The sequence below is a fragment of the Sylvia atricapilla genome, chromosome 1 (genome assembly GCF_009819655.1).
Source record: "Sylvia atricapilla isolate bSylAtr1 chromosome 1, bSylAtr1.pri, whole genome shotgun sequence".
Lineage (NCBI taxonomy): Eukaryota > Metazoa > Chordata > Aves > Passeriformes > Sylviidae > Sylvia > Sylvia atricapilla.
The window spans coordinates 61088096-61115649 of record NC_089140.1 but is presented as its reverse complement, the minus strand read 5'-3'; the positions used below and the strand labels follow the sequence as shown (position 1 = coordinate 61115649).

Here is a 27554-nt window from a genome sequence, read left to right as displayed (position 1 = left end):
AGCCAAGTATTCTCATACATTTCATGGAGCTCTAGTTGTAAAAACTGATGGAGTGTGAAATGAAAATGTGTATCACATTTCTAAGCATCATTTGATGTCCTTTCTCCAGCTCTGTTGTTAGGATTTCCAAAAAATACGTAGCACGTGGGAGAAGGATAATTGGCAGTTTATCAGCCACCTTACTGCTTTTACAGTAAATTGCTGATAAGTATTAAAGTATATACATGTCCTTGTTTATTTTCTAAGTAGTTACATTTAAAATACATTGTCGAGGCATACCTGAGGTGACCAGTGTTAAGCTCAGCTCCTTGGTCTCTTGAATAAGCCTGGCTGTGGAGACGTAGAGCAGCAGAAATGCACTCCCTGTAATGCACCTACCGTAATGTGTTCAGCAGATCGTGGCACTTAGGCACAAACACGTTACTAGGCTCTCCATTAATATTGTCTGTGTGTATGAGTATATTGGCCTGATAAGGGTCTGTAAGAGATAAAAAACAGCCAAAACCTTCAAATTGTCTGGTTGGACTATGTGGCTATTTAAACACAGCTGATTTTTTCATCAGAATGGGTTTTTTTAAAAAATAATCTGCTGGAACAGAACCAAGACTGTCATTAAACTGAGTATGTGCTGCCAGAAGCTTGTAGATGGGGACAAGCAAGCAGACTCTTGACTCAATTTTTTTATGTTAAAATGAGAGATAAAATTATGACAGTCAAGGATACTGATAATTTCCATAGGGACTCATTGAGATATATAGATCTTGTCCTGCCCTTTGGATAGGCACAAACAAGTATCTGGAATCCTCCTGTAAATGGCTGCAGCAAGCAAATGTTAAGGCAAATTGCATTTCATTACTTTTGTGGTTATCAGTTATCCCTTCAAGGGAGTATCTTTTGTATGATTGGTCCGCTGGAAATGTTAGGAACTTTTGTTTAATGGAAAAAAACATTGGAATCTCAGTATTTCAGTAAATGGAACCTCTTTGGTACATAGTAGCTGCAGCTGAAAGCTTTTAATCACACTTGGCCAATGTATAATACAAAGAACATGAACTGAAATTCCTAGTGAGAACTTCATCCTGAAAAATCATACATATAAATAGAAAGTCAGTAACTTTCTTTAGGTTTCTAGGAAAAAAAAAAAAAAGTCAGTTTACTGCAAAAGTTACCTTGGATTTCAGGCTGGCTGCCAGATGCAATTTGGGTTGCTCTTTTGGGTTAGACTGCTGGGAAACACTTCCTGCTGCATGTGTACAGGACGTATAGTTCAAATCAAAGATGCTTTGAGCAAGATAAAAGGGGCAACATATGAGGGTCATGCAAGCCTTTTGTACTTGTTACGTGCACGGATGGCAGGTTGGGGACAGCCAAAGAGGGCAACTCAGAATGGATGAATTTAGATATTCACTCAAAAGTAGCAAAATATTTTGGGTCTTTAACAAGATCCCAAGTGTCTCCACTAGATTTTCTGCAGCTTGCAGAACTAAATTCTTGGATAGATTTTCCACTGTGCAATTGTATGAGCAAGAATTAGGGTCTGCTCTTTATTAATGGTGTTTTCATTAACTTTCATAGCGCACAGTAAAAGGTGTTTCAAAATCCATCACAGCTGTGCTTCTCCCTAATGAGGAATGTTCACAGAAAGAGTGAAAGCTTTTGAAATTGTAGCTTTTAAGGAAATTAATCAATTGAGAGTACCATCATGGGGGGGTGTCAAAGCAAGTCAATAAACTCATCTTAAGCAAGAAGCTACTTCTAGGGATGCTGTGAGAAGGACTTCCAAAGAATCAGAGCTTATCTACAGTTGTGTGCTCTTTCTCATCTGATACATAACCCTCAATATTTTTTTCTGATGAATTCAGAGCAAGCACCACAAGCAGTGTGTGTGTCTGAAGGAACAGTTGTAGGCCTTTTTTTTAACCTGTTTGGCTGCATGAGCCTGGCAGCAAATAGGTCCAAAGAAATAGAAGAAGTAGGTCGCCAACTGGAGACAACAGATTTGACTGAAAGAGAGGGAATGCAAAAGGCAAAAGCACAAAGGAAAATTTAGAGACTCCGTAAAATATTCAAACATTGTATGTCTGTGACAAGTAAGGAGGCAAATATATATAGAATTAATTCAAAACATTTCTAGCATGTCATGATTTTTCAGTGTATGAAGAACACAGCTAGTATGTATATCCCTTAATGTACTAATGATGTAGAATGTCTTACAGTTATTATACTCCTTAAGGAAAAAGCTGTAACCAAGTAGATGGGTCAAGATCAACCAGGTCTTGACATTCAGTAATGTTAGGCTCTGTGGCAGAATTTGGGACAGGAAGGACAGAAGAGTCTTGGGGTCAGCAGCTTGGGTTAAAAAGCTGTCAAAGCAATCAGACTTACTGATTTTAGTGGACATAGTAAGTAGTAAAATGAACAAGTATTTGCCAGGATTTTTTTATTATTTTTTAGTTCAGCGTAAATTTTCTTATAAAAGCCACTCAAAAGGGAGCAATGTCTCCATGTGGCACAATTTTATAGGAGGGCTATTGGCGGGGGCAGACATGTGTGGGAACTTCAGTTGACAGATCTGCTATAGACTTACTTGGCTTTAAAATGTGCAGTTGCTGATTCAGAAATAGTTGCTGATTCAGTAAATGTTTAGAAGATTTACACTGCAGAGGATATATAGGTGAAAGTTGAAGCCAATAAAGCATGAACATGTGTAAAGGCACTTTTGGATTTTGTTCTAGTAAATCTGAGATAGGATGTATGTGAACTGGACATTAAAAAGTAGTGGCAGTAACTTTAAAATTAACATTCAGACAAAACAAACCTGTCATGAGTTACTAACTGCAATTACAAATATCAATGAATAAGTATTTCAAAGCTTTGATCAAGATTTAGTTCTGTTAAGTTTCACAAGAACAAAAAGAAGATGTAAATGCTCTAGATGTTACATCCTTTCATTTAGGAAGGCTTGAAGTTGATAAAGCATTAAGAGTGCACTTCAACATTTTGAGATTCAGAAAAGCAATTTAGCATGTTTTCTATGTTCTTAAGCACTCTGGTAAACTTGTCTTTGAGGATTTGGAGGTGGGTTTGCAATGCACATAGTGTTGAGTATATTATCTTTGGATAATATTTTTGAAAAGTCAGCAGTGTGCATCAGCAGTCTAATGTAATCTAATTTACAAGAAAAACCAATTTTAATATTTGTATTAGTTTTATTTGGCCACATTTAGGGATCTTGACTATTTCTCAGCAGCTTAAAGTAAAATACCTAATAAATGTATCCTGTTTACAGATGAATGTTTGCCCAAAACTAATCATTGAAAAAAAGTAAGAATCTGCAAGAATATGATCTCTTGTAAGAACCAGAAATAGAATATGTTATGCTTCTGTCCTCCAAAAATAATTCTGGTTGTTTACATATGTTCTGTGACTAGAGGAAAAAAATACTGCAGGATGAGAAATATATGAAGAAAAGACCAAAGGGTTGAGGGATAAAAATAAAAGGCTGGCTACCTGCCAGACTTGCAATGCCTTGCCAGAATCAAAGCCCCATAAGTCTGAGGGCCTTTGGTGGGAAATTTTAATCAGATGGAAAATTAAGCCAGGAGAAAAAAAATAATTTTAACAGACTGTTTAATCCCCAGTCATGATTATTTTATGTTCGTCGTTCATGTTTCTAAAATGCATCTATGACTGACTTTCTTTTCGAACACATACAGGCACATCATTCAGTTTTCTCTTTTCCATTGGTTTCTGTGATGATATTCTCCTAACACTTCCCTTGTGAATGGCATCTGCTGGGAGCTGCCATTTTCAATGTCTCCTTTGTGAGTCCAGGATCTTGGTGCACATCTCTATGGCTCCCACAGTTTGAAAACAGTCACAGTTGACCTGTTAAGTTAATAGCTATTCAAGTCATTGGGCTCTTTGGAGGAAGTGAGGAGTGAGCCACTGATTTTCAGTTAGCAACCAATTATTTGGTCATTCTGATTGTTCCTGTTTTTCTCCCCCATCGTCCCTGCATTTTAACTGCAGTAGGTTATTGTGGCATTGCACTTCTGGATACTAATGAAGAAGCTTTATGTTACTGGTCTTCCAGTTAGCCACAAATATTTTCTAGTTACATGAGCAAAAGATGACCTTTAAACATCACCCAGCCTTTTTTTCTGATGTTAAGAAACAGGAAAGATGCATATATCAAACACTTCTTTATAGCCTGCCAGAAAGAAAATTCAACAAAGCATAGCTTAAAGGAAACTCTCTGATCTCAGGTAGAAAGGGTGCTTCACTTGCAGGCAAAATAAAATGGAGAAGGGGGAAGAAAAATACCTTCTGCTGGAACAGAAATTAAAGAAATTATGTCAGAATTAAGATCTCTGCATTGGAAACTTCCTTCAAGGACTTGGAAGGAAATGTGGAAGATGTGAGTTAGTTAATAAGCACAGTTTTTGCATGTGCTGGAGTTTCAAAGTGGTGGAAAATTTACTTCCTTAACAGGAACTAGAGATTAGAGATTTAGTTCAAAAAGAGAATGAAGAAGAAAATTTTAGATCAAAAAATGGCATAGAGGTGTGAGTAGAGGAATCTTTCATAAAATTACAGAAACTGTAGAAAGTATGAGAAATGCTAATGAAAGATGGAAATTTCCAAAGAAGAAGGATAAAGTAATCTTGATTATACCTTTTACCTCTCTCAGAAACCTACTTTGCAAAGGGATCTTTGTATCACAAACACCAAGAAAGGGCAATTTGAGAAATGTGGGGAAGTTTCTATTCAAGAGAAATGTACTGACAAAAAAAAAGAAATATTTTTTATATAAAATAATTTTCAAGTAATGCTTTATGAAAATACGATGCTCTACTTGGTGCTCTTGCATTCTTAGGAGTATACCATCTTTTAGCTCAGTTGAACTCTCTCCCACTTTGACACCTTTTTCTGTGACACCAAGCTGAGTGATGCAGTTGTTGCACCTGAAGGATGGAATGCCCTCCAGAGGGACTCAGACGAGCTCGGGGACTGGGCTCATGGGATCAGGATGTTTAACAAGACCAAGTACAAGGTGCTGCAGGGCAATCGCTGCTATGAGCACAGGCTGAGGAATGAACAGATAGAGAGCAGCAGCCCTGCTGAGAAGGACTTGGGTGTGCTGGTGGATTAGAGGCTGGACATGACCTGGCAATCTGTGCACTCACAGCCCAGAAAGCCAACATCATCCTGGGCTGCGTCCAAAGCAGTGTGGCCAGCAGGGAGAGGGAGGGGATTCTGTCCCTCTCTTCTGGTGAGACCCCACCTGCAGGGCTGCATCCAGCTCTGGGGTCCCAGCACAGGAAGGACAAGGACCTTCAGGTGTGCTGTTTCTTAGATGCTGATTTTCATGGTCTACACATGATCTGTGTGCTGTTGGTTCTGTTTATTTGAGAAATTGAGTTGGCTTGAATTTTCCTCTGCTTGAAAGTCCATTTCTTGGCTTAAAATTTGAATCTTGCAGTCGAGTCTTTCTTACTGGCAGAGTAAATTTTTCTTGCTGGGTTTAGATAAACGCTGGGTTGAATCTCAGGTAGTGGTTAGGGAATTTTAATCAGTGCTGATCTTTAGGAGCATATTTAGCCAATGTCTGTGACAAAGACTTGATATGTAAGCCAGCCACCTTGGGTTGTGGGTATGGGCTAAGTGACTTCTTTGTTTCCAGCCTTATCTGGTATAATTCAATGAACATTTTAATTTAGCCATTTGATGACTCACAAATTGGAACAGAAGGTAGTGCGAGTGTGTTGATCCAACACATTTCTCTGCCCTGCCTAGAGGCCTAAAATACACAGAGGTGATATAAGACAGCAAACCCAAGAGCCAGCATAAGACCTTCACCAAGTAGTTTTAACCTGGTGTCTTTAATTTAATGGGCATGTTGTCTTTCTGCCCATCCCTCTGGCAAGGCTGAATTTCGACTACAGTGATCAAAGCTCAGCTGAAACAACACATATAACATAGACCCTTTTCAAACAAATGCTCACCACAGTCCATTTCAGGTGAAAAGGTCTGAACTTTAATTTATTTACTTTTCATTTCCTCAACAGACAGTGCTATTTTGCTGAATGTCACTGTTTAATCACTTAAATTACATAATTATGTTAATCCTGTGCAGTTCATGCAATAAATGGAAATAGTAATGGCTGGGAGGATTCAACTCGAAGTAATTTTCTGGAGAATAAGCAAAGGTTAAATAGAAATGTTCTACCCCTTCTGCCTCCAAAAGTAGAACTCTAAGTGCTAAAATAGTTTTGCTATTTTTGTGTATTATTTCTAGTACTCAACCTGCTGATGCTCCACTGCAAGATCAGTGAAGTGGGTTCTGCATAGGGAAATGCGTAGCCACGGTAATTTTAACTACTTGACACTCCCTGTTGTATTTAGGAGTTCCTTTTAAAATATTTTTTTTTCTTTTCCATCAGATCTCCAACAAACACACTATTTGGGAAAAATTAAATAGCACTTGGTTTTGGTAATCGCCTATTGTTCAATATACCAATGTTCAGTAAGTTTTAATTTGCTTTCAGGAGGAAAATGTAGCAGCCACAAGTTTTCTCAATTTTTATGTTGTTTTGGAAGTCATCTACATCCAATCCACAAAAATCATCATAGGTTGTATTTTATACCTCTCCAGTAGACTTTAGTATAAAGATATGTGAAGGATATTCAGCCCATGTGTACATTTTATCTCTGCCTGCAGTATCTAGTAATCCTTTTTCTTTGTATTAGTACTCCTTGGATAACCAAAAAGCACACTTCAGTGTTTCTCTCTCCATTTCTTCCCTGTCTCTCCTTTCCCTGTGAGCAAATACAGTCAGAGGCATGCGATATTTATATCTTGAGTGGATGTTATTTCTATGTGTTCCTCCTTTGTTGAAGCTGTAATTAAAATAGTCTTTCTACATGAATACTTGATAGGGACAGCACAAAAAAGGCACATGTAGCTCATGATACAGCTTTCCCCATCACCAAATGAAAGGTCAGTAGGAGGTTTGAATTCACACATACAAATTTCTGGAATGTTGAACATCCGCCTCTTAGAAATGTATTTGTTGCCAAAACCATTGAAGTGAGATGATTCATTACCTTTGAGATTGTTTTGAAGGGCATTAAAATTACAGTCATGAGATTAAGCTGTTTTTTTAAACTAAAAACTGTTTTAAAAGTGTAGCTCATTTCAAAAAAACTACCAAACCATGTTAAAGGTAAACTGCCATGTTCTGTATCCTTTAATATTGTTACATGTGCAAAATCTTTATTAGATTCTGAGTAGATAAATGGATTTCTAATGGTCTAATAATCATCCTTTGTGTTCTTGCTTATTCATTCCCTTTATGATAATGAGAGTTGCTGTGGTGTACATAAATTTTGCAAGTAACTTATTTTTTTTTATTCTGACAAATCTATTGAATTACTGTGCAATATTAGGATTAACTTTGAGTTATAGTATGATACCCAGATACATTTTTAATCATAATTTCCCAGTCAGATTTTTATAATATTTGGACATAGTGATTTATGTTTGTACTTTAAATATACTTATAAGAGATTTATTAGAGATTAGAGATTTTTGTTTTTAGTTTTGTAGTGTCAAGGGTAATAAGATAAGGAAAAAGTGTAAGAAAAAAAAGTGGCTTTTCAGTAAGTGAAAGAAACAAATCTTGTGAGGTTTTGTCACTACTAAATTTTAGTTGGGGAAGATGTCTTCATATAAAAATTCAAAGACACATTTGCAGGGGCTATGTCTTTTACAGAAATTACATTGCAGTTGAGTAATAAGTTCTATTTGATGGCTACACTGGAGAAAAAGTATCTTAAAATATTCAAATATCATACTTCAGTGAAGTGGATATGAATTTCACAGCCTTAAATTTAGTCCACCAAGGATATATTCCTAACTACCCTAGAATATCCAAAGAACTTACTGTGACTGTTGAACACCTTAGAATGATAATATGCTCAGACAGTTCACAGAATATTATAGCATCTAAGCCAGCTTAGAAATTGGTGCTTGTTCAAAGGTCACGTACAGTAACTTTGTGTTTGTGCAGGCTGTATTCCATATCAAGTTTAACATTCCCTCCAGATCCTTTATCATGCCATTAGCTATTAAAGCCTGTTGTTGCAGTCTTACTGGACCAAACAACAATAGAAATAAACCCTTGCCCTCCTACTATAATCTCTCCCACGAAGATATTTTTTAAAGGAGTCTTCTCAAACTACAGGGCTAAAATCATTGTTAAAATTTGCGTTCTCTCTTTAAGGAACTTGACTCAGTGCCTGTGAATTTTCAGGGACCTGACTCCTAAACTAAGCTTTAGGATCAGTTCTTTTTTTAGCTAGTTCCAAAGCAAGCTGTTCCTGTGGGCTTTATCAAAGACCATTAAGTAAAAGAAACACAAAAATTACTTATTTAAGTAATTAGTTATTTAAATTAATTAACGTAATCATTAACACTAAATTAATTAGTTATTTAATTAATTTGATTAGTAAATTTAAAGTTATTTAAGTGCTTTGTTAAAGACAGCTTTACTTGTGGTTGTGGATAACCTTCCTCTGACTACTTCCCATTGTGTATTTAAATTACTTGATGAGTTCCCCCACAATTTATTGTTTCAGACCTTGGAACCCTTCTTAAAAATGCAAAAAGATTTTCCACTGATTTATTTTAATGCAAGCCATTCTCGCCAGAAATTACAGATGGGTCTGTTGTAATTGTCTCATCCAGCACTGAGATGAAGGAATTCTGGATTGAAAGATTTAGTCAGGTTAGCAGGAAAGCTTATGGTGGTGGTGTGATAAGGGTTAGTGTAGACAGCCCAAATCCCATACATGTTCCCACTAAGGTAAAATTGGTGCCACATCTGTTTGCAGGGTCTTTTAGGTGTTAAGCCTTTCATCACAACATATTCCAAAGCTTGTCCATCATTTTCTCAGGGAGTTGACTCAAAGCAGATTTACAGGTTGGCATCAGAAGCAGTTCATGTTTTGAGGTTCCAGAACAGTGAGAGGGCTTCAAGCACAGTTTTTCTGTGCTTGAAACTCAAGCCCATGGGATGTTAAAATTCCAGCATATTTACTTCCATTTCTTTTCCTCGAATCAGGGCAATAACTCAGATTTGGTGTAGTAATAAAATCATGACCTAGGACATGTTTCTTCCATTCTAGATAACATAAAAAACTGCAATTATGATGAGGAAAATTTATGTACTGCAGTGGTGCTTCAGCTTCTAATCACTAAGGTAACAAGCACTGTCATGAAGTCATTTTTAATTAGGATGCAGTGGTGTAAAGTCAAAACCAAAGTTACTCTACACATTCATTAATGCCACCATGGTATGAAAGAAATAATACGGATTTTTCTCATTGTTTAATGTAGAAAAGGGCTGAAAAATCATTTATAAATTAAAGCATGCATTTTAAAATGTTTATAAATATTTTTCCAAAAGAAATGTATGTTTTTAGTTGTTCCTGGTGATGGTAGTCACACAGAATTAAGGACCCAAAGGTAGACCATTTTTGATCTAGATAGCTCATCAGCCCATAAGAAAATAGTTAATCCCAAGTTTCTGACTCAACTTAAGTCAGCAAATGAGTGTTGATTTTATTGTGCTATCAATGTCTTCTTAATGGCAGTTTTTATTTTGCCTTTTTTACCTGGTCTTACCAGCAGAAACACTGTTTTGTGAGCCTTGGCCTGTAAAGAAGCCCTGTCCACACATGTATGAGCATTGTCTTTATCCCAGGGCAGAAATGGCCAGCCTCTGGTGTGGGACAGCCTAAAGAGTTGACCTGGCTCATTGGGTGTTATCCAATACCCTCTTTTCCAAGGGCTGCCGGGTCAGTGCCATGTACATGGGAGCATATGTGATGTGTGGAGCTCGTAGCTATTAATTACACCAGGCATTTCTGTCTGGCCGGGTGATTGGCAAGGCACGGCAGTCTAGGCTCTTGGTAGACCCACATGACCTCTCAAAAAGGTTTGACCACCCAAGTACACCCAAACCTGAGATGGATGTGTGATTGATTAATAGAGAAAGGAATGAAACCTGACTAGCTTAGAGAGCCTGATGTCAAATGCAAAACAAAAAGAAGAAGCCCCGTGGAAATTACTATTATTTTCCTTTACTCTCAGTATAATCAGGGGGTCTTTGGCACAATATTATGTAAGAAAATCATTCACTAATTGTCTTGGCTTTCAAATTCATGGATCCTTCTTCATACTTATATATATGTGTATTGTGGCAGAATTTGAACAAATGCTCCATTTTGTATTGGAGTGGCTTGGAAATGTTTGTGAAAGTAGTTTTGATGGAACAAAAATGTGTAGGCAGTACACTCAGGCTCTTTTTGTCAAAAAAAATCACATAGCTGCAAAAACTACCTATGCATAATATCGACCAGATGGATTTTTGGTCCTGAGGAAAGGGTCCTGTTATCAGGACTAGAGGATTTTTTTTTAAACTCTCGTCCTTGTTTTGACATGACTTCACATGTGATTGTTAAGTCATTTCAGTCAGTGTGACTTGATTTATCTTATCCGTATGGAAACTATTTTGCAATTCTCACATACAAAATCTCTGATAAGTGTAGATAACATAATTATCATACAAAAAGGACAGCTGTGAATATCCATTTCTGACACAGATTTTTTTTCAAAATACAAGAACTTTAATTTGGCGAAATGATGGAAGTAGTGCTTAGAATGACAGGAATTCTCCTTTTTCAGCTCATGTGTCTCTTGTCCAAAGAAATGTTAGTTCATTATTTTTTCAGTGAGGAGTGCTTAAGATTCTGTAGTATAATCAGATTTTGTCACAGAACCACAGGGGAAAGCCAGATGTGCAGCTCTTAAGAGCTGGAAAGGAATGAATTATACTTGAGGGAGTATCTTGTGTGATAAAAGAAAACTGTTGTAGTGCTGTTAAGCTTTAGTATGGAGACATGAAGCACTTTAAAATCCAAATCCATCAATTTGTTAAAGACTACATTAAGCCCCACAATTGCCATCCTGTGGGCTTGCATTTCTCACCCCTGTAGACACCTGGTATATGTTTGCCACTTTCAGGTCATCCTCTGTTTTATTTGTATTTATTTCACTTTTTTGTAACTTCTCCTGGTTTGTGTAACTACCACGTGTGATTTGGAGTTTCAGGAGTACAGTCTGGTCAGCAGGGTGGTGGCGTAAAATAGATCATTGAGGCTGTGGTCTGGCCTTGCCCTCAGCAGGAGCACTGATTTAAATTTAGGCGAGGGTTTTGTTGGTTTTTTGGGGTTCTTTTTCACCAGCCCTTGGTGTTGTCCCACTGTTGAAGTGGGTAGGTTCAACAGTTACTGGGATAGGCAGAGATACTGAAATGATTTGGAGGACACCACTTGCCCGGGAATCAATTGCTATTTATACTTGTGTTCACCTAGAGACAAAAGCAGCAGCAAAACATGAAGGAAAGCTGTATAAAAATATTATGGGCTGTGTTCTCACAGACCAGTAGCCTTTTCTAAATGGAGGAATGTTTAGCAATCCTTATTTCTGTGTAAATGCCAGCTGCATTGTGTTTCTGTCTTCTATGAAGTGCTTATGCGGTGTTTTCATACATGTCCATGTGCAAATTTTTTGTAAACAGAGCTGAAAGTATTCCTTTAATATCAGAGTCTTTTAGGTTGGAAAAGACCTTACCTTGGAAAAGTTCACCTAAGTCCAGTCACTAACCCAGCACTGCCAAGTCCACCACTGAACAAGGGCCCCGAGTGCCACATCCACACATCTTCTAAATACCTGCTGGGACAGTGACCCAGCCACTTCCCTGGGCAGCCTGTTCCAATGCTTGACAACTTTTTGGGTAAAAAAAACTTTCTAGTGTCCAATTTAATAAGCTACTGTTCGATACTTTTCCTTTCCATTGTCACGTAATATTAGTGTTGTTACATGCCTTTTAAATCTCTCTTTCAAGGGAATTACTTATTTCTTTCTAACCTTTCCTGTGACTCCCATAAGTAAATTTTTGAGTATTTCAGAAACAGTTATGAGTTTATGTTTACATTATCCTCCTGAAATGCAGCTTTTGTCTTCCCATTTCACACATAAAGATGGGGAAGATATTTGAAGTGTCTGCTAGAAGGTTAGTCTGGAGAACAAATTTGATAGTGGCTAGCAAGAGATGCTTGAAAATAGATACTTAAAAATTATTAAAATTTTGTAACATGTATTCAAGCAAGCTGCAGTGTTGACTTTTTAGCATTTAAGACAACTACAGGGGATGATATATCAAAGAAAAAAAAAGAGGAAGTTAGTATTTTTTTGCTTCATAGCTAATTCCAGAAGATTTGAATTTCACCTTATGAGCTAATCCTTGGAATTATCAGATACAACCTGACAGAGCACACTGTGTAGCACCCATGTGGGAGAAGACTGAGGTCCAGTGGGTACAAATGGTCAGTATTTGAGCATGGCAGGGTGCAAGTCCCTGCTGAGGCACTCCAATCCTGTACAACTGCAGGAGTTTGGTCAGACCACCCTGTGAATGATACCAAGTCTCTCCTGAGGGTAGATATTCGTTCCAGCCTGCAGATTGGATACTTACTGCTCTTTGATGTCTGAGACAGGGTGCCAAGGTGCTATCATGATTATCTAGCATGAAATACACTGCAAGCCAAGAAAGGTTTTTCTCATGTAATCTTTCTTGTGGGGAAGGGCTGACGAATCATTTGTGGTGACTGGGGATAGAGAGATTGTGTTAGAGCAGTTAGGCTTGCTAATCACAGAAAGTAACCATTGTTTGATGTTTCCATGAGAGAGCCCTCCATTAACTGCAGCTGAACTTGGCTGAGTGTGAAATTAAAAAGGAGACATGGATTTCCAGACACTCCCTCAGGTGCTCAAAAGTATGCTAACTGGCACTGTGGGAGACCTCTTAAAACAACTAAGGATACTTAAAGGAAAGAGGCCATGGCAATGTGAAAAGAAAACCTTTGTATTATCACTGAACCCACAAAGTTGGTCAAGATCAGTCACACTGTATTAAGTGTTAAATTTTAGGCTTACATGAAATGCTGCTTTTTGCCAAGGTCTGCTTCCAGCTGTGCTTGGTGAGCATCTGCACTCCCAGGAGCTGGAAGTGTTTAATCCTAGGCAGAAAAGTCTGAAAATAAATGTAAGAGAAATTGTCAGGAGACTGCATATTAAGGCATTGCCTAGCTTTAAGAAAATGATTTTAAAACTTAGACTTGACAGACATAAAAGGTTTTACAGGCTGTGTTGGCTTCTGGTGGCAGCTGGAATCTGAGACAGGAATTGTAGAGACCTGATTGCTGACTTGCATTGTAGGAGTCAAGACACTTCAATCTTTATTTTTTTTTTCTCTCTGTAAAATGAGGGAGGCATGTAGACCCTACAGATACCTACTAAAATGAAATTTGAAGCTCTGGAACCTGGTATCATTGCAAAGTATTTAAAATGCTCTTTTAAAGCCATGTTCATTATCCCATGACACTGGAGTGTAAGAAGGGCTGTATCCTTTGTCTCTGAGGTTGTTGTATTATATAAGTCTCTGTGGAACATCCCATTTTAATGCTTGGTTCTGTAGGAAGAAAAAAAACCCACCATAAATTCAGGATTATGACATATTCTAGGATTAAGGAGAAGGCTTTAGCCAAGAATATGTACATATATCAGTTTATTCTACTTCGCTTTGTCTGAAAGATCTTTGAAATCTTTCCTGATTTTGAGAGACAATGTCCCTTGAGTAAAAGCAGTATTACTCATTTCACTGTTGATATGTGACTATCCTTCAGTTATATTGGTGGTTCTTGTGACATGAATGTATATTTTCAGATCTCGGTATTCATTTTACTGGGGTACTCTTTCTGATGGAAACCTTTTGTGTCTTTGCCTGTAGCTACCATTGACCTCCACATAATTGTCACTGTTGTTTCTAGATTTAAAAGAGAAGCAAAAAGGTGATGTTCTCTGAAAGCTTGTGCTGTAGAAAAAAAGTATATCAAATTTCATTTAATATTCCCATTTGTAGAGCAGTTTTTGAACATTCAAATGCTGTCTTTCTTTCATCATCCAGCAAAATAAACTGGGAAAATTGTTGCATTATAAACACAACCTTAAAATTCTTACTCATAAAAAAACACACACACCCAAGAAAAGCCCCATAAAAAATCTCAGTGATCTTTTAAAGAAGGAGCAAGCTGGAATCCTGTGGAATGGTATCTAATAAGACAGGCCATGGTGTACACACTGAAAAATTATATCTAGTGTTACTGTACAAGTTAATGTACATCCTGTGACTCACTGTAATGTATTTTCAAAACCATGAAGCCTGTGCTGCTGATCTCTAGGAAACAGATTTGTCTGTTAGCCAGCTAATTACCAGGAAAGTGCCCAGAGCAAGTACCTGCCATCTCCTTCATAAAACTGTCCTATGCACAGGGAGATAAATAGTGACAGAACCCCATCCTGGATTTGTCCACATTGTGCTGCTGTGTTCGTTCTTCATTTCAAGTCATTGCTTGGGTGACTGTGATTTTTGAATTGCAAACTTCTTCTGTTTAGATGATCTCTCAGTCCTGTTGTAGTTCCCGGTGCTGGCTGGAATGCTGGCTGTCATGTCCTTTGATTCTGTCATAGTGATTGACACCTCACACACCTTACTCCAAAAAAAATGAAGCTCAGAATCCAGGCATCACGCTATTTTTTGAAGATGTCATGTCTGACCTTGAATGACAGGTTATTTTGACAGTGCATTGTTTGTGTAGTGGAACGATACTGAGTCACTAAGTTTAATAACAGCACAAAATACAAATATGTAAAAAAAAAGAGTCAAGTCCTGGCTGGAAGCATTTATGGGTAAATATAAAGAAACAGACTAAAACAAGCGAGTATAATGAAAAATAGCACAAGACTGTGTTTTAAACATTTTGGAGGTGGTTTTTGGCTTGTGTTTTCTCAGTTGGTTGTTTCTCTTGTTTCTTTTGTTAGTTGAGCTTTTTGGTTGTTCCCTTCCTCCTCAAAGTGTACACCACAGTTATTTAATAAGTCTCAGTTGCTCAGTCTTCTGTCTAGCATCTAAGTGCTTTTTGAATTTTGAAAGCTGATCGAGGGAATAATCTGAAAGACTGGGGGAGGAAAAAGAAGTAGGTAGGCAAGGGCCTACTCTTAGGTGAGAACATGGCAGAGAGCAGGGAGATGTCTGCCAAGAAAAACACCAATGCAGCCATACAGTAATGGTGGGAATTTACAGAGGGAAAATTAATACACTTTATAATAGGATTATTAAAATTTGAATTTAATGTTAATGTAGGAGGAGGAAGTTCTAGATGTGTGTCTGTATGACATGACATTACAAATTTGTCTTCCTAGTGGCATCTCTGCCTTTGTTTATTCTTTGTTTATTCATCTCTGCCTAGCAGAGGCTGCATGGTCAGATGATGCAAGAGAGAAATGAGGAGTAGAAGGAAAAGAGAATGGACGGGAGGGATCATTGTAGTAGTAAATAAGGTTAAAGTTGAGTAGTGAGAAAAGTTGTTTTTCCTATGCTGATCAAAGGAATCAGACAGATCATGCAGGTGTTACTGGAAAGAGGAAATTTTGCTGACTTGCTGTGCAGGTCAGGGAAGGTCCTAGTTAAATATGGTCTCCATAAAGGATGACAGCTGGAAGGAACTGTCATATTTCAAATAAGCTTAAGCTCAATCAATCTCTACAACCTCCCATTTTTACCTGTATAGTTGTATTTGACCGTGGTCCAGCTTCTAGGAGTGTTTCTGACCTGCTTTGACTGGGTCATTTGTAGTGATCTTGATGCAAATTAGGAATTGGGAGAACCGTAATGAGCTCAGATTTGTGTCATGGAGTTGCTCAGGCTGAGGCAGCAGACTTGTTCAGGGCTGGAGAAGGGGTGGTGGCCTCAGGAAAGCCCATCAGAGCCTCCCAGTGCCTGCACAGGGCCAAGTGCCTCCTGTTGGCACAGGTGGACCCACAAGTGAGCTCCAGCAGGGCGGTTGTAGTCTCCATCGCTGGAAGATTTCAAAGCGCAAAAAGAAGAAATAATACAAAATTCCTTTGGAAAAGGACATGGCTGCTTTTTTTTTTTTCCCTCGAGGTTTCTCACTTTTTAAATGGGTGAGTAAACTCTGTGTATTGGGAATCAGTGAATTCCTAGGAATGGTGCACAACTGATAACATCTGACACAAGCATGCTTGTAGACAGCATTTTCTTTGAACAGCATGATACTGGGCATTCATTGGAGTACATGATGGCAAGGATGCATCTTGTAGGAATTACACCCTGTTAATTTCATTAGGAAAAAATATTTTCTGTGCCATTTACTTTGTAATTTAAGATCAGTATTCCACATTTGCAGAAGGCTGGTAGAATTTTTAAAGTAATAAATCAAAGGAGTTCTCTTAATACCTACAAAACTAAATATGTCTTCCAGAACCATTCAATAGAACTCTATTTATTATTTTTTGGATGTGTAATCTGTGTCACCTTCCGTAACTGTTTGTTTTTTTAAATCTAAAAAATGCCTTTAAAGTGTAATAGCCCAGAGTTTCAAATAGTGCAGCAGGATATGTAATGCATATTTTAACATGTTTTCTTTAAATTTGTCACACAGACTTGCTGTGCATGATTATGTAAAAGTCCATACTTTTAAAGCCAGTAGTACAAGTGTGTGATGTACTTGGTTGGGCTAAAAAATGCAGAAGTCTAATTTATCTTGAGATATGCTCAGTCAAGTAGTTTTTCACAGCAGTTAGCTAACACTTCAAGCTCTAACAGTGCCCCTGAGCCATAAAAGAAATTTGCATGTAAGAAATGTTTTGAATCTATTAAAATCTCAGCTCAGAGCTAAAGAGTTTCTCTTATGTCTTTGTTGACTAACATGAAGTGAGATCTTACAAAAAGCTAGGCTATGATCGACAGATGCCAAATCTTAGGGTTTGATGTGATTATAATTTCTTTCATGCACGGTGGTTTAATCTGGGACTGGAGTTTCAGAAAGACAGCAATCAGTGGCTCTGTGCAAGAGTACACAAAATATATTACTCCTGGCAGTCGTCAAGGCAGAATTATTCAAAAAATAATCTGAAATGCATTTGATCATACACTAGAAGTTTTAATAATTTATATTATACCTTATTAGCAAAGTCTTGTGTTTACTTTGTGACTGCCAAAACAAGATGAAAGGCTGCCTCTATGGAAATACAAGATGCTCAGCTCGAAGTCTCTGTCTTTGCATTTCAGTTTGGTAATTTCCCTTCCTCCCTTCATTTTGATTAATAGTATATAGTTTTAAAGAGTAAGAGTACCTTTTCCTTCATTGTGGTCTTACTTAGTGAGAGCAATGCTTAACAAGTCTACCAAGGAGTTTGTGGCCTATCAAGACTGAAACTACTATAAACACATATTTTTGAAACTTCTTTACCTTAGGGCTTCCTCCAAGCATTTTTTTGTAAAGAGACTTTGAATTTAGTTCTGAATTCCACTGAAATGAATCATTATCTTAATCTTTCCAACTCTTGCAGCTACAGAAGTGTGATTTCTGAGCTCAGCTTAAGGAATTGTTGCATTCTGACTAGTGATTTTATGTGGTAAATATCATTGCTATATCAGTTCAGAACATTCCAGAAATTACTTAAAATTTTCCTGGGAAAGTTAATGCACTGTAAATATTGTATCTAGAGACAGAGATACAAATAAGGATTGTTCAGAATTAATTCTTCTATTAAGTGAGAGCATGGACCAGTGCAAATGCTAGTTCCAAAAATGAGATGCTTACCTCCACCAAGGGTTTTTTTACACCAGAGGTGCAAAGAATTATATATACAGTGTTTTTCACTAACACAGCTGTTTATACGATACTTGTGTGCCTGGAAGAACTGCATTTATTCTTGACAGGCCCTTCAGTGTTGTCCTGTGTGGCAAGGGCCACTCAGCCCTTACTCAGGAGGGAGAGGCTGCAGTGACACGGTCCCTTTAGCAGAGCTCCTCTTCGCACTGGGGAATTTGTGCCATCTCCCACTGAGCTGCACAACAGACTCTGGGGAAGAGGCATCCAGCTGCAGGTGTCCCTGAGTGATTATCCTGGGTTTAAAAGCTCTGTATGAATTTCAGGATGGGGACAAAAAGACTGTTATTTTCTACCAGAGCCTTTCAGTCACAGGGAGCCAGATGTACCTTTTTTTCTTTTTTTTTTTTTTTTTGCAAATGCATATTCTGTGATGATAATGAGAGAATTTTTCATGGAAGCCTGTAGTGTTACTCGCGTGTCAGGCAGAATTTTGGGCCAAACTAGAGAATAGTACTTAGAAAACATGGATCAGATGAATACACTCTTTACTTCCCTGGAAAGGGAATATTTGGCAGGGTCACCTGAAGAGGTGTACATGATCAGACAGAAACACAGCATGTTTAAGTGGTAAGCTGTGATGTAGGTCATTAAGAAAAGGGTCACTTCCATTTGGAAATTGAGATATTACTGTTTTTCTAACGAAAGAAAACAAATGTATCAGTATGATAATTTCATTTATTGGAAATAGGATGAAATAAGGAAAAACCAGATTTCACAGCGGTACAGGCTGACTTAGATGAAATGCTACTGGGGCAACTCACCAGCAGTGCTCACCACCACTGGAACTCTGTAAACCTTGCTAAAATCTTTTGTGCCATTCTGTCCTACCAGCAGTATGCAGCACTACCTAATGCATATGCAGTGCATGTTGCAGTAGAGGTGTAAGAAAACATGGTAAAAATAAAAGTATGGTAAAAATAAAAAAACAGTATAGGCTATGCATGATCAAAATTATGCCAGTAAGATGAGACTCTTTGGTTTTATGTTAGAAAACACAAAAACTGTATAACATAAATGAAATGCCAGTGAAACCACTACTGTAAACTATTTTACAGAAACATGACTGAATGCATGAAACACTGATGTGCTTAACTGTTAGTGAAGAGGAAAACTTAAAATAAGTCTCTCAAAACATTTTTCAACTTGTAATTTGTGTTTGGGGCGTTTTGCTGGCTGTCCCTAGTCCTCTTGAGACATGTAGATAGGAACTGAAGCTGGGCATGAAAATGAGCACTAAGGAGAAGGTCCAACGTAATTGATGAGGTACTGGCCCCCTTTATGTGTTTGTCAAGGGATAGCATCCAGTCTTGTACTACTAAATAACCATGACTTTTATCATGCAGTGTAGAAATATTTAATTAGGAGTCAACAGTCAGCCAAATTTTAAGTCATGAATCAGTGAAAAATAAGTATCAGCAGAAATAAGACTTTAGTTGTACTGATATTTTTACAGCCTTATCCATTCCTTTAAATCACTTTGGCCTTAGTGTTAATGTAACAACAATACATGTAAAAACAGGTCATTACCATAAATTAGGCATCTTACATTAGTAGGAATTTGTGAGACCTGCAAAGAAAAGAAAGGCATTATAAATGTCTAGAAAGGATAAATTTCAAAATAATTTTGAGTCATTTGTAAAAAATCCTTAATTCTGTATGTTTTCCAGTTTAATCTTCAGGCAAAGCTTTGATTTGGGAGGACAAAATCAGCTTTGATTTGGGAGGACAAAATAACTGTGGCCAAGTACTGAAGTTTCAGATGCCTTAGAAATTGATAGTAATTAATAACTTAACAATAGTTTTTGATTAAGTTAACATGTTCTGCACAATATGGACTGAAGTTCTGGAGTGGTGCTGTTACTGTGCCCCAGGCTGTGGAGAACTGGACCCCAGTGTGCTTACCTGTTTTCTTTCCTCTGTTTACCCAGCTGATGTTCTTCTAGGTGCAGCATGTGTGAGAAGTCATCCTCATTTCATAGTTCACTTGATCAGTAACCCTTTGCCTGTGTGAACTGGGATCTAAGTCAGCAGTAACTCAGCTCTTAGAATAGCACTTACTCCGGGCTGTCATTTGCCCCTTTGATGCTTACTTACCTAACAAGTAGTAATCATTATTTTCCTTCTACAATTACTATAATGGAGCTCACTGCTGAAATGGAAAACAGGAGGCAGTTACAGAAGGTTTGAATTGCACTGTCACACTTTCATGGGCAAGCACCTTCTTGGAACTTTGATATTTCTTTGAGTTTGCCCAGAAATATGTTTGGTAAAAGACAGAGTGGGCATCTGGTCTGTATTTTCATGTGGCCCTGTTTCAGCTTCTTGGAAATACAGGATTATCCAGACATATACTTTCTGGGTCCCTGATTTATTTTATACAAAATGTGAAAGGGAAAAAAATGAAATGGTTTAATCAAAACCCTTTTTTTAACTGGAAAATTTCAAGCCAATTAAAAATCCAGCTGAACTCAATTGAATTCCTGAGAGATTATTCAAATAGAGGGATGAAAACAGAAATGATCAACAGAAATACTGAACCTTATGGTGCAGCATCGTTACCCCTTTGTTTAATTACACCTTTACCACTTACATGTCTTGCAAATGTCATCAGAGTTTCACTGGATGTTTTTCCTTCTGAGCAAAACTACAAAGCTGAACTGAACAAGGATGCGAGAGAAAAGAGCATTTTATTCTTTTCACTTGGATTTTCTGCTGAAACAGTGATGCAACATCTGTAACGTGTGCTGCAGTTAAACGACATCATATTCTTGGGGATCTTGGTGCTTGCAGTCAGGTTGGGAATGGTAATGGCAGGCACAGCAGGGAACTGGGATTCAATATGCTGAATGAGAAGGTGAGTGTTTTAGCACAGCTGCCTCCTGAGGGTCAGGGGAAAGGAAAAGCCCTTTGGGAGGATTTTCAAGCACCACTGAGCTGGCACACCAGGAGTCGATGATTGACTTTAGAAGATCCCTGCTGTGCAAAGGATTGAGTGTTGTGGTCCCCTTTATCACTGGTTAGACATTTCTTTTGGAGAAGCCAGAAATCGGAAAATAGTGAGATGGCAGCAAAACAAATAAAAAAATAACCATCAAACAGCTGTCTCTGATGACAGTGGAGTCTGGAGATTTGTTTCTGTTGCTAACAGCTGCATTGGTTGGGCAGTTAATTTCATTAGAAGTACTGATTTTCTATGGCATTTATAAGATTCCTGAACAAAAAAACTGACGACCTGATGATGATGCAGTGCAGGTTGAATTGTTCTTCTTGAAAGGGACATTAATTTGAACCTCAGTATAAAGAGGAGATTGCATTTGGTATGTACAGTCAGAAAGACATACAGTTTCAGTCCTAATGTGTGCATTTCTTCACAGGAGTTCAGACGTTCACCACAGAATGGCACAAACTGGAAAGCACAGCCTTCTGCAGAGATCCCAGTGAAAACACGGCTCAGCTCCTGGATGGCTTTGCAGCTCCCATGGCAACAAGAGGGAGGTGGACTGAAGATCCTGTCTGTCAGCCTGGCTCTACTGGCAGTTCTTGTTATGTTTTACTACAGAGGAATGAAAACAGAACTGTGAACTGAATGGGGCTTTTTATAAAAACAATGAAACTGCTGTTCAAAATCTTCAAAGGAAAAACTTTTACCAACAATTTTTTTTTAAAGGAAAAAAAAAAAGCTAATTTGAAATGGGCAATAATTTGTACTCACTCTTTGCCTTTCCTGTCATTCAAAGGAGAGAACGTTAATAAGTTGTGGGAAGACTTATCTTGCCAAAACCTGAGATCCTTGGTTGATAGAAGAGTTTGTTGCATCTTTCCTTTTCTTTTTTTCCTTTTTGAAATGATGCAATGTTTGCATTACATACTCTTTTCGTAATTGCTGTATGTAGGTAAAATTGCATTAAGTTTATAACGAATCTTTCCATTGAGTGATATTGGTCATCTTTTATGGGTAGGATATTTAAAGCTTTCCTAAAGATTTTGTTTGATGCAGTGTGATCGTTTAGTATCTGTCATTTTACATTAGAATGAACACTGCAAGGCCATTAAAGTTTGTTATTTGTTACTATTTATTTTTCTGTCAAGTGTGAAAGAATTTTTGTCTGCCATCTTGCATCTCTCAGCTTCACAATGAGCTATTAGGCTTTGCTAATACAAGTAGAATTATTTTTAACATAGAAGTAGTTATAAAGGTGTTGGAGTTTTATAATTGAATGGGAAGATGTCATTCTGGTGATAGAGTTCTGTTAAAAGATCAATTTAATACAGTCTGTAGATTTTATGCAATGCTTAGAGAACTACCTGGGAATCTCTTAGCTGTGCATTGGCTCAATAAAACACTTACTACTCTGTTAGTGGGGAGGTTGCATTTCACACAATGAAAATTTCTAGTTACTTTCTTCAAGCCATTTTTGTCATGGCAGGATCTCCACACATCCTGAGAGTGTGCTGGTCAGTCAGGGACTGGACTGTGTGCCCAGTTCTTCCAGCCCATGACCGCATCCTATTGTTGGTTTGTTCATGCCTTGTTACCTTTCTGAATCTTCATCCAAACTTCCACTTGCGGACTGTTTAAAATTGTAACGCGGGCACTGTTGAGGGTTTTTTTAATGTTTGTGTCATATCCAGATGGAGCTGAGCTGTCTGACATGGCTGTTGTGGTTTAACCCAGCAGGCAGCTGAGACCCTGCAGTGGGGTGGGGGCAAGAATCAGAAGGGTAAAAGTGATGAAACTCAGGAGTTGAGGTAAAGACACCTCAATAGGTAAAGCAAAAGCTGCACATGCAGGCAAAGCGAACCGAGGAAATCAATCATTCATTACTTTGAAAGGCAGGTGCTCAGCCATTCCCAGAAATGCAGGAGAGGCTTTCATTCTCTGCAAGCCCTGCTCAGCAGCAGCAAATCCAAAACACAGGCCCATACCAGTTGCAGTGAAGAAAATTAACTCTATCCCAGCCAAAACCGGCCCTACAGTGCAGAGGAATAATCCCCTAGTAAAAGTGCTTTGTACTTTATAAATTGGGGATTCATAATAGTTACAGACAATTAGGCAGCAAGTTCCACCATGTTGCTTTCAGCACAGCCTGTAAATTATAGCAACAGATGTAAATGTCTTCAGGAAATCAGGTGTGTGACGATTCAAATATTATATTTCTTATAGCAACCACTGAAGTCATAAGCCAAGACTCAAAAAAAAAAGAACCCTGTGCCCTCAGTTTGCTTCTGTTTGTTGGGGTGTTTTTTTTTCTTGTGCTTTTCTGTACAACAAGGAATATATAACAATCAATAATTTACTTTTTAACAAGTCTGAAAAATTCTCAAAAAATCCCCATCAACATGACTCTGGGAGTTGAAATTTTCTGCGAAATACCACAGATTGCAAGATTCTCAGGAAAACTGTGGATTGGCAAAATCATTATACCCGAGCCAAATTTTCGCATGTGGTGGGAATAATCTATGCAGATATGTTGTGTGCCTCTAGCATTATCTCTGTCAGCCACTCTAGCTTATCTAATCGTGGCAATTACAGACTCATTGCATCAGCTATTACAGAGATTTACGAAGCTTGTGATTTAGATTCTGTGCATCGTTGACTTTAATGGGACCAGCTTATTTTCTTAGAAATAGTGTAATATACTGAAAGAGGCCAAAGAAGACTTTGTAAATTACATTGCCTATATTCTTAAACCAAGTTTTAATCTGATAAGTAGGGAGTGTTGTTTATCACGTTTCATTGCCTTTCTTTAAATTCTGAGAGAGATTTTTGACACTTTGTGTTGTGGAGCAGCATTGTGTTTGTCATTGTGGTCTGTTTATGTACAACTAAAGCTTCCAAAGCCACTGAGCTGAGCAAATCAGTTCTGGTCAAACAGCTCACCTGCACCAAGCCTGGACTGCCTGGGGCTGCTGGTGCAGCCTGGGAAACCTCAGTGAGTGTGGAGTGAGCTGTACAAGTACATCCTCCTCATGGAACAAGTTGACCTGAACACATCTGATCTGTGATTTTTGATCCTCTTTGGCTCCCTGAACGCCCTAAGTGCCCTGCCAGGTGGCATTTTAAATTTTTACATTAACTTTATGTTTGACACCTACTTCCAAATATTCCCACTTTTCAAGCCATCAGGGTGGATGAGGAATCTGCTACACTCCAGCTTAACAAGGTCACTGCAGGAAAAGTTACCTCATAGTCAATTGATCCCACTTTCACACATGCTGAACACACTCATCACTAGAGAATGCATCTGCTAATAAGCAATCTACATTCAATGACCTTTTGTCAGAGCAAAAAAAAAAAATAATTTCCATTTGATAGCAAGAAAGCCTCAACTATTTTTCTTAAGTGTTTGTGGTAGCTCTGAGTTCTCTTTAGCTGTTTCCAGTGAAGAATCTTGGAAACCACAGAACTCTTGAGTAGCAAAGACATCTTAAATCTCTTGTGAACAACATTAAGTACACACGTTTTCTTTTCTACTAGGTCACTGTATACTGGAGGACTTTGTAATTTAGTGTTTTCATTGTAGCTTTCTAGTAATAGTATACTTGCTTAGAAAAAGAGTATGACAGAAGATTTGTTTTATGTAAAGCTTGTTCTGTAAAGCAAAAGAAAGAAGAAAAAAGGAGGTGCTTTTGAGGAGATTCACCTCTGTTACATAATTCCTTGCACATCTCTGAACATCTGACAGCTACTATTAATCTAGTTTCACTCTCCAGTTCGACTTCCCATATGGAAAGCTGGAGTGATTTTTGAATAACAGCAAGTAATATCAGAAGTGGCAGCAACTGGGAACTCTGACACTGAGCTTGGCTGTGGCCATTACCCAGAATCCTCCTGCTCTTCTCGAGAAGCAATTACAATTTCACAGGTTGGAATTAAAATTCCCTGCAGTATGCAGGAGAGTAACTGAAACTGTCAAAGTGATTTCAAGCTGCTAATCTCTCCCTGCTCCAAGAGTGAAAATAGAGCCCCTCTTACCCAGGCACAGATCTGACAAGTTAAAAACTCCAGCCTTCCACTGCATTTAAATACATATGGAGAGTGGCTTGATCTGCTCACGGAGGATATTTGTAAAGATGTTATGTCTATGAACATTTGTGTGTTATTAACAAGTCTATCTTTTTTAACTTTAAGACGTGTGTAACTTCAGGGACTAAGACGAATATAAAAGAAGTCTTATGCAAGAGCTCTGACAATTTGGAGGAATGAGTAGGCATGTGCCTGTTTGTGTGAAGCTTATTAAAATCTTTATTTATGTCTTCTCAAACATGTATTTTTTCTATAAAAATTGCTTGCAACTTTCCCAGATTTTATTTTCACAGTTTTATACGCCACATTATATTTTGTGTGCACTGTGGTTGATTGTATAGATAGAAAACGAGAACATTTAGAAACAAAAAAGCAGAGGAAAAATTAGAGGAACTGTGAAACTAGGGTGCAAAATGAAAAAAATATTTGTGCAAAAGCTACAAAGCAATTTTGGTTTAGGAGACATGGACCACAGTGTTAGGAATTGGCTGCAAAATACCATTTGACTTGTTCACAGGCAGAGTTCATCCACTGGATAATTAAAATCAGAATCATTGCTGGAAAGTGTTTGTGCAAAGATCATTAATATCTTGTAGCTCCATATTTGATTAATGCATACTCTTAACATTCAAGTGAATGCTTTTTTTCTTTAAAGGAAGGTTCTTCAGTCAGTAGAAGGGAGATGAATTATGAATAGTCTATTTTCATTTTAAAGAAGCCCAATACCCAAAAAAAAAAAAAAAAGTCACTGCAACTGCTGGTATCCCAGAATCCCCACTTTAGAAGTTGTGATTATAGACTTGGATCATTAATGCTGTCCAGTCATGTCCCCATGAACAAAGAAAGAGTAATATTTGCATATCCTTTCAACAATCTATTTTGTTGGAAAATATTTAGCAATTACAGCCATTCTTCTTAAAAAGTGGTCTTAAGATGATGTTTTATAGAGGACAATCTGCCCTGCATGTTTTGCTTAATGCCCTGCATGGTTGTAGGTAATGGGGTGAATTTCCACATTGGTGGCCAGAGTGTAATGCTGATCTGTGCCTACAATGTATATGCTCTGAATGTCCCATCTGTCTTTGAGTGCCAAAGCAGGGTAGTTGTGCTTAAGTGAGCATAAAATATTGTGTCTACTCTCTTCCTGGGTGGTGTTTGTGGGGAGTGGTGTACAAATGTTAGTTGGCAATGGATTACAGATTACAGGAGAAGTTTAGAGATGATAAAACACAACCAAAAAACAAGACTGTGATTGTTTGGCACATAGTAAGAGCTGGGGATCTGAGAGAAATTAATGTGATGAAATCATGACATGATGAGAAATTCGTCTTTTCATGGTTAGGATATCATTACAGTATAATCTGAAAAAACTTTAATGGTGCTTGGAAGGCTTTGCTGCACAGACAGCCTTCCAAGTGCTCATAACCTTGGTTCCTGTGCTGTGTTGGAGTAATCTGTCCCACCATGCTGGTGCCATAGCCAGAGAAACGCAGTTTCATGGAGGAGGGCATCCCAACTCTGTCCCCTCTCAGGCTGCTTGTCAGTGCCTTACATTTCTTGCTGCTTGGTAGGAGAAATGGGTAAACTGTGGCCACCTAAGAAACCTGCTCAGTCCAGTCCAGTGGCATGCAGTAAATAATGCATGCTCCTTAGTGGTTGCAAGCTTCAGCTTTTTGTTCGAGTTTTAAGTACCTCCATTCCACTCTGAGCTTGCATTCTGTCTTACCCTTTCTTCCAGCTGCTTCATCCAAGATATCAGCACCTCATTTTGCTTTATGGAAGATGGCGTGTCTTCAGAAGGGTAAGTATTAGTCTGAGGAAGGTGGCTTCTTCCCTGAAAACAAGAATGCTGCTTCTTCAGTGGAGCTCATTTGCCAGGAGTATCAGTGCTAGGAAGCCATTGTTTTGCAGAGTCTGTCCTTCAGCTGTGTGGTGTCTGTCTGGCCAGAGCCTTTGGGTTATATCAGAAACTTCCATTTGCTAATAAGCAGGATTAAAAGGCCTCTGCTGCTGTGCTGTATTAGTTTTGAACTTGCAAACCCCAGAAATGCTATAATTCAGAGTGAGAGATAAAACGCATCATTGATGTCAACTGAAGATATTAAATTTGATATCCACTAGTGGCTTTATGAGCTATAAAAGTCAATATCTAAAAATCACCAACTGCAGGAAGTCTGTACAAGAGATTACAAAGGGCTGTGTGTGACATGAGTGTTAGTATAAGACTGCAGGAGGAAACAAGAGAGCAAGTAACCAAGTCAGCTGTATAGATAACCAGTGGCAGAGAGAAAGATGTTCACACTCAAGGGACAGCTTAATCTCCAAGTATTATGGTAAAATTAAAGAAATTTAGAAAAGACAGCAGCTTGGACATGCTGCAGCAGCATTAATTTGCTTCTGTCCTGCTTGGATTGTTTAGTAGGTGAAAAGGGCAATCTGGATGACATTCTCCAGCAGAAGGATAAAACAGAGCCTAACAGCAGATAGAAGCTTTGGATCTGCGAGAAGGAAATTATTTAGAACAAATCTGAACCTGCTGTACTTCCATAGCTCCTCTCTATGCTGCTCTGAAGAGACACCTTGTTTTGATTTGGTTTTATTTGGCTTTTTTTTTTTTTTTTTTTTTTTTTTTCTGGAAACA

General features: G+C 38.1%; 1 protein-coding gene across 2 annotated transcripts in view; it reads left to right on the top strand.

Annotated features, from left to right (window-relative positions):
- The window catches only part of CDKAL1 (CDK5 regulatory subunit associated protein 1 like 1), a 379742-nt gene extending 357498 nt beyond the window's left edge, over nt 1-22244 (top strand). For both annotated transcript variants that reach the window (XM_066323931.1, XM_066323939.1), the window contains exon 16: nt 21261-22244. In XM_066323931.1, the coding sequence (XP_066180028.1) occupies nt 21261-21467 (207 nt within the window). In that variant the 3' untranslated portion in view covers nt 21468-22244. The remainder of the gene's footprint in view (nt 1-21260) is intronic.
- The last annotated feature ends 5310 nt before the right edge of the window (nt 22245-27554 follow it).